The sequence below is a fragment of the Colias croceus genome, chromosome 18, assembly GCF_905220415.1.
Source record: "Colias croceus chromosome 18, ilColCroc2.1".
Lineage (NCBI taxonomy): Eukaryota > Metazoa > Arthropoda > Insecta > Lepidoptera > Pieridae > Colias > Colias croceus.
In genome coordinates, this window is record NC_059554.1 from 1055536 (window position 1) to 1063766 (window position 8231).

The following is an 8231-nucleotide window of genomic DNA, read 5'->3' on the forward strand; positions in this document are numbered from 1 at the left end:
GAGCGGGTTAATTAATAATTTCGTTTTGGAAATAGGTATCATGCTTGTGTGTTTAATAAGTGGCAGGGGTTTAAGAATAGGTAGGTATAGTATTTACATACTACCTAGTGAGAATCTATTTTTGCTTAATTGTATTAGGAAGTTCGTAAATTTTAATGGAGTAGGTATAATTATACATTGTAGACTTAATCATGTAAAGTTGTTTAAACGATTTGCTAAATGCTAATGCTGGCTTTAGTAGTAAATTAAAACTGCGGCATTAGAAGGTATTTCTCGAAAGCCTCAAATATTGCAATTTCTAGAACTTATTTATTTATTTATTTATTTATTTTATTAGGTCAACCAACATTTGTTAACAATGATTCTTAAATATAAATATTACATAACATATATAGTTCTTGCGTTAAAGTAACAAATAATTAGAGGTTAACACAGCATGCGCCAATTATACAGAGCTATTTCTTAAAAGTAGGATACTTATTATTTTATTATTAAAAGAATAAGAACAAGAATTATTTAATTATGATGACGACAACAATTTAAGGTGTTAATTTTTGTATATCCTTCACTATAGAACGGAGCTTGTTGGGTGTGTGGAAGAAGATGTCGATTTTATCACTGTATTTATTTACAATTTTGGATAGCCTGGGTAGTGGCGAGTTGGCCCCGGAGACGGATTTGCGGAGAGGAGGAGCTAACTTATTGTGATCTTATCAGACTAGCACGGCAAATTTATACCCAAAACGCTAATGCTGATTTCGTGTTGTTTACTGTATTGAAGCGTTACTTTAAACGCCCATTCATTCCATTGCAGTTATTAATCTTTCAAGAAGAAATTTCACCTATGGATAAAAATTAAAATTCTAGTTAATTGAACGCACTGAACGTGTGAATTAATTCTAGTTTAAGTACCTCTTCTTTCATTCGTAATAATTTTTTACCAAAGAGTTTTAACACATTTTCGCGCCAATTCTTTTTTAATTCTTGCATGATTGTGTCACAGACGTTTTCAACATGGCTGTCAATTAAGAAAATTACATCTGCCGTAAACCGCAAAATGTTATCGAGAAATCTGCTAGCGTCTTACACCGGCATGAGATTGTATAAGTTTTGTTTAAATTCAAAACGGTGTGTTTACTATCGTGGTTTCAAATCGGCAACTGTTAATTACGCGTCCGTTTTGGGAAATAAGTTCAGGTGCGTTTCGTTTTTTATAAGGAACATAAATGGTGTAAATAATGGGATATATTATTCAATTTAACTGCTTGTTGCTTGCGTTTTAAATTTTGTTTACGACGACAATTGTCACCCAACAACTCTTCTTTTATGTAATACGTAGATACTTACTACCTTTCCGCCCGCGGCTTCGCCCGCTATTACACACTAAAACCTTCCTCGGGACTAGGTTTTAGCGCCGTTTTTACAGTAAGATAATGTCCGTGTCTATTTTATCACATAAACCTTCAAAAACGTGTGTTATAATATTATTAATATTTTTTCTATTGATTTCCTATAGAAGGCCCAGAGCTTAAACACTAGCCAAGTTTCATTTAATTAGATTTGCTAACTATTCAGCTTTATCATGTTACCTAGCCGTATTGATTGCAGATTTAATCCACCAATTCATTTTGTTAGTGTACGCAGACTATCTTCCAAACTAAGAAGTTTTTTAAGCTATTGCATAGCTTCTATCGCGGGCCTTGAGCGCGGGGACCGAATCGAGAAATTCCGTAACGAAAAAACCTCACGCTCCCCACTCCGATGGGCTCGGAGATGTGGCTTGAAGGCATGCTATGCAATAGCTTTACCGCGGCAGTCCCCGAGTGCCACTAGTCTTTTTTTATTTATCTCCATGATTCCAGCAGGGACTGACCCACTATGTCATGTATGTTTAACATTTGCTACCACTTATTAATTTAATTTCTGCTTGGAACTCGCCCAAACCTCTTTATTACTTAATACATACTAGCTTTCGCCCATGGATTCTTTCACGTACATTTTAGATGAGCTTCGTCGCGCGATCCTTATCCTGTTTTTATTTAAGTTCTGTTTGCACAATAATATAAATTAATCTGTGTGTGTAACGATACTGTTTGGCCTATGCTTGGATAAATATAATGAATTGATATAGCCGGCAATGTCACGTGCGCCATGGTCCACGCGAAGAACTGGACTGGCGTGACGTCACGATGGAAGCTGAGCAAATTGTAGGCTACCCTACATCGTTCCTGAACCTGCGCTGGCTGCTCAATGATGAGATTGCGAATACCGCTATACATTTGAGAAAATTGGTCAGTTAATAGTTTTTGTGTAGGTAGTTGGTACTAGGTATATGCACATATCACATTACAATAGATTAACAAAATTCTATACGTACCTACCTAGTTAATAGTTTAGTAACAACTAACTAACATGTGAACAGAAATGATGTTTTAAAAATAATCAAATTGTAGATATTCAACATTATAAAACATGTCTCTTTACCTATTCTAAATAAGCTAAACGTTATTAGGTCGGCACCAATCATCCTCTGCTCAAGTCAGCCAAAAATTTGTTGATCGGTTCCAAAAGTAACCTTCAATCCGTTGGTCTGGTCATTCTCCTGGTGTCCAAGGCCGCCGGCTTCGACAGTAGTCGGTATACTGGCGATTATCATGACTCCGGTGTTCTACACTCTCAACGAGCACTTGCCGAAATAGTGGAAATGAAAAGAACGGGGCATTTGATACATAAGACGATGGCTAATCTTCAGGATAAAGAAAAAAGTGGAGAGAAGTATAAGGACTTGCTGTATGGGAACAAGATTGTGTTGCTAACTGGTAATGTTTCATTCTTTCATTGTAGGTAGTTAGCGGAACTGAAATATCCTGGAGATTTTCCATTATGAATGCTTATGATCGCAATCCCTTACCATCACGCGACTCACGTGCTCGTTTGTCTGCGCTGATAAAAAGTCTCTTAAAGGCTTGCTAAAAATTCATGATATGTATATGTACCCTACAATATTTATGAAAAAATGTTGTAGGTACTTATAAAAAGGTGATTTTTACATGAACATAATTTTGTTACCTCCCTCTCTTATACATTAAATACCTGTTATTACTGGGCAAGATGATTCTGATCCTCATATCCATGAATATGTGCAGGCGATTACCTCCTAGCTAAGTGTTTGCAGCATCTCGGTGGATTGAGAAACAATGAAGTAACTGAGCTCATCTCGACCGGTTTAAGAGATCTGGTGGAAGGCGACTTTATTGGGGATCACGATGATGAACATAAACCCTTGCCGAGCAAACCTAAAGGTAACTTAAATTACATAACAACAATATGCTTTAAGTTTTTCTTAATATTACGGTAGTTACAACTTATAGATGAAATAAGTATGTCGATCAAAAGTAAAAGTACCTATTGGAATACTTCGATGCCCTGCAGGCTAGAAAGTTTTTTTAATTCTTTACAATGGCGGGTTCAAAGGCCATAATATAAGATTGTTTTCGATAATAATGATGATTAAAAAAGTTTGTGTATTTAGCAACCAATGAAGTAACCAGCAACTACCTTTGGGAGAACGAAGATAACTTAGCCAAACTGGGATCCAACACGTTTCTGGGTCAAGGCAAAGACGAATGGCTCTTACGGACTATGCTCACATCTGGCAGTTTACTCGGCAAGGGTTGCCAGGGCGCTATGAAACTCGCGTTCAAGGGGGAACAGTTCGAGAGAGACGCATACAAGCTGGGAGGACATTTAGCCATCATGTGGCAACTCTATCTCGACATTAAGGACTTCTTTACACACCCATATTCATACTCCTTGGTTGGCGCGCCAGTAATAATAGCTATGTGGGAGTATCCCTCGCTCTATGGCCATATATGGTCCGCTGCAATAGAGAAACGGCCCATAGAGTACAAGCAGTTGTATTACGCGGTAAGAGGCACCAGATCTATGGATTATATTTCAAAATTTCTAGACGAAGAACTAGCGGCCGTTCTGAAATATAGTGATAAATTTCCCGTTGAAGACGCGAGGTTGGCTCTCCAAAAAATGGCGTTGACTATACACGGTGAAACGTTGCAATATATGGAGAAATAATGTTTTTATCTTTTATTTTGTATTGTTTATATTGTGTGATGTGCTTGCCTTGACATGACGTGACATCAGGTAACCTTAAGAATCTTGATCACCTTAAAGGGGGTTTATTAATTATGAGATGCACCTTGTGTGTATTATAAAGAGTTAACCTTTTATCAAAACCGAAATAATTAATAACTACTAACAAAAAAAAAAATGAAATAAAATAATGTTATTTTTTTGAAAATTATATGATTACTTTGTGACTGACTTTTGCGTCGCAACTTCGAAAGGCATCATTGATTTCCGTCACAATCAATTATTATGTGTTGCAATAACGCAACGTTGCAAAGAGCTTTCGAAATAATTTCAATTCAGTTAATAAATAGTTTGAGAAGGCCAAGAGAAAATATTTACGTAAAAACAAATCGACATATCTCTTGATTTCTATTAATTGGAATGTAGGTATATATTTTATAAAGGTCAAATATAAATCAATATTATAATTAAATTTGAAATCGTATGACACCGTGATTCCGGAGCGGTAATGAAATGAAATACATTTTCCCGCTCTCTAACCTGTCATACGAAATGCGCGGGAAATGAGTGTGCGTGTCATTTTTATTCAACATCTGTATTTAGAGCTCAGAGTAAAAACGGACCCATTAGAAATTAATATTTCAAATTTATTCATTAAAATTAAGCGGTTTTTCGTCAAGTCTTGAAGATATTAATTTTAACTAGGTAGCATATTATCATATTAGCTTCCGCCCGCGCGGAAAAATTAAGATTTTTTTCTACGTATTTTTCCGGGATAAAAAGTATCCTATTTTATGCCCAGGATAATAAGGTATAATTATACCAAGTTTCATCGAAATCGAACCGTTAGTTTTCACGTGATGCCTTCACATACAGACAGACAGACAGACAAAAAATTTTTTAATCACATATTTGGGTTTGGTATCGATCCAGTACCTAAGTACCTAACACTATTATTTTTTCAATATTTTCAATGTACAGAATTGACCCTTCTACAGATTTATTATATGTATAGATACCTGTTATATTAATACGGTACCTACTCCATACGTACGCTTTACTAGGCGAATTTAATTTTTTTCCGAACAGGATTTTTCTTTTACGCATTTACGAGTATCAAGCCGTGATGGCTTATAATGAATGAATGAATGAATGATATAATGATAATGAAAGCAATATCTAGTAAGTACTTAGATAAATATTTTTATCGTAAGTAGGTATTTAGGATGTTTTAAATGAAAAACATTTTTTAAACCACAATAAATTTATTTACACAACACTAACAATTTTCTAAGAATTATGAAATATCACATAGGTATTTATAGTAACTTGACCATAATAATTCCTTCTCTCCAAATAAAAGGCAAACTTAAGCATATTTTAATACTATAACTAAATTAAAAAAACAACTAAGTAATTGGTTTTACTAATCTAATCTGTGGAATTGAAAATACAGTTAATTGTGCCAGTATAAAAAGAAAGACAAAACAATAAAAAATAAACAGTTAAAAATGAAAAAAAGTAGTAGAACATTGTGACATACATATAGTATAAATAATATCTTAAAACTAACGGCTAATGTGGACTTTGAAAGAACAACATAAATTAATTTTCATAGTTTCAACGTTTGTATGTATAATAAATAACAATGCAACTATGTAAATAATTTGTTTTAACCATTTATATGTATAAAAAGGCCTGCCATGATTGCAAAAAAAATAAACAAACAAAAAGAAGTAAAAAAAACTTTTTCTTACATGTTTTTTTATCTCAATAAAACTGATTAATGTTTTTTTATGAATTTTTGATGATTATGTATCTTAATAATTGTCAAAATTTTTAAATTGTTAGGTATAGGCTTTTGAACAATTCCTTATATGGAATTTCCCTATCAACATTTTGATGAAAATTCTCCCTACATTTCTCTACCTATTCAATTTGTACTAAGCCCACACAAAAATGCAGGCAACCAGTTTTTTTCCTATTTTTCTAGAAAAATCCTGCTATATATTCTTTATCATTCTCTTTATAGTCCTTACTGCTTCACTGTCACCGAACAAGTCAGCGTAGCGCCTGGCTTTGTCCGCATTTTCGCTATATAATGACTTCGTCCGTTCCACGGCATCTGTTTCTAGTAGTTCCTCTTTTAAACCCACATAATCAACTTCTGTGATATTTTTAACGTTAACCTCTTCATGTAAGTGAGGTAATCGCTGCAAACCAAATAGAACTGGTGCACTAACTAAAGAATAATGTTCTTTGGTGTTTGTGAATTTGTGTAGTTCGCTCGCTGCCTGCCACGCTAAGCACAGGTGACAGCCGAAGAGGAAAGCCTTTTTCTGCTCTTCGACACTTCTTTCAGCGAGGTACATAGCGCCCTGACATCCTCTACCGAACAAGGTACCACCACTGTATAAAGTCCGTAGCGTCCATTCCCTTACTGGCGACCCTAGCACGTCGCTAACATCCAAAGGTACGGTTTCACAGCTAATCCTGAAGTTATCCACTATATTTTCTTTTGGCTTGCTTGGTAATGGCATGTTTTGCTCATCTCTAGGACCAAAGAATTCTCCTTCACTTATGTCACGCAACGCTGTTGATATTAAATACGATAAATCTTGATTCTTCAATCGTGCTAACATGCCGTTTGCAGTGACCAGTAGATAGTCACCTATTAGGATGGCAATTTTATTTGCGTATAGAGAGTCCATAGCAACGTCTCGCTGCTCTGGGGGTATGTTTAATAAGCCTCTGTGTATGTAATGGCCTGTGCGTATCATTTCTGTAAGTTCGGCAAGCATTCTCTGTTGTTCGGCGACATTACTTGCATGTAACGATGAGGCTGGTGCGACAGCTTTGGATAGTAGAAGAATAATAAGGCCCCATGGTTGTAGATTATTGTGTTCATTGTATAGGACGGTTTTGGCAGTTTTCATTATTGGGTGATTGCTTCCTACCTACAAGTACAAATAAAAAAGTGCTTTAGATTAAAATGTTTGGCTCCATAGTAATTGTAGCTAGTGCATAATTATATTACTCCATTGAGAGACATAAAAGTCTTGGGCGCACCAAATTTCTAATATCACAATATAGATTAGTGGAATGAATGTAAAATGCATCTGACCAAAGCAGATAGGTCTAAGTTGCTATTTATTTACTTATACACCACATTAACCTATGTAAAATTTTTACATAACTATATAAATATTTGTATATAATACCATAACATTGTATCTCACTTTATTTGATTAACAAGTTTTTCAGTATACGTGAAAATTAACAACTTGTTCATGACAATACAATAACATTTCAATTAGAGTACTTAAAAATCATGAATTTCTGTTTAGTGTGTTTGTGTGAATGGTTATTTATATAAAACTCGTGTGGCCTTAAAATTTCTCAAGTGTATAACTTACTTCCTTTTAACTAACCTTGAAATTATCATTACATAATAAATACATGTGTGGTGTAATACCACATAATTTTATTTATATACAATACTTATGTTGTATACTGATTATAAATGAAATAAAATTAATAATATAGCTAAATAAGTATCGAATAATAACATATTTACACATATCTAACAGATATCTGTTGCATTAGCATGTCAACTTGTCTAACTTAAGTTTGTATATTGAATAAAACAGGGAAAAATAATTGCAATGAATAAGTAGATGGTGTTTAACCTAAGCTGCCTACAATATACATGAAAATATAATGACTATTCGGTGTAATTATTGTAAATAAAGTAAAATTTCTACTTACAATTTTACGTAGGTGCATAGCTAAATTGGCGAATTCATCACTCAAAAGCCACCTCAAATTCATAAAAGATGTTGGATATCCGACAATCTTTTCAGCGTCTTTAATAACCTTGCTCCACTGCGCGAAGGGAGGCCGAAAAATATATTCTTCTTGAGTTAGGTTGGTCATGGTGCTCTCGACTCGGATTTGTTGACTTAACACTAGAGTACGGCGTAAATGTCTCATTACTGCGTACGGCATGTTGATGCACTGATTCTAACATAAATTTTCAACGATATTTACACTCGACTTCAGTCACGTTTGTGATTAATTGTGTTGAAAATTATTACGCGCCGTCCTTGCACCTCTAATCA

The 8231-nt window shown here is 34.6% G+C and overlaps 2 protein-coding genes across 2 annotated transcripts; one reads left to right on the forward strand and one right to left on the reverse strand.

The window, feature by feature from the left end:
- Positions 1–2165: 2165 nt before the first annotated feature.
- LOC123699814 (all trans-polyprenyl-diphosphate synthase PDSS2-like) lies at positions 2166–4094 on the forward strand (the record flags this gene model as incomplete). Its single annotated transcript, XM_045646844.1, has 4 exons — positions 2166–2291; positions 2513–2819; positions 3147–3302; positions 3533–4094. Coding segments are annotated over 4 exons (1149 nt in total), but the record flags the coding sequence as incomplete, so codon positions are not given.
- A 1267-nt stretch (positions 4095–5361) lies between these two features.
- LOC123699813 (all trans-polyprenyl-diphosphate synthase PDSS2-like) lies at positions 5362–8231 on the reverse strand. Its single transcript, XM_045646843.1, has 2 exons — positions 7879–8231; positions 5362–7067 (listed from the first exon to the last, which is right to left on the reverse strand). Exons 1-2 carry the CDS (start codon positions 8116–8118, stop codon positions 6114–6116), a joined length of 1194 nt encoding a protein of 397 aa, XP_045502799.1. The 5' UTR covers positions 8119–8231; the 3' UTR covers positions 5362–6113.

What these genes read in the sequence shown, in the direction of transcription:
- LOC123699813 (XM_045646843.1), bottom strand. Translation starts at nt 8,118, where the DNA reads ATGCCGTACGCAGTAATGAGACATTTACGCCGTACTCTAGTGTTAAGT. An exon ending in CTATGCACCTACGTAAAATT is followed by an intron (nt 7,068 to 7,878) that starts GTAAGTAGAAAT and finishes TTGTACTTGTAG; the next exon opens with GTAGGAAGCAATCACCCAAT.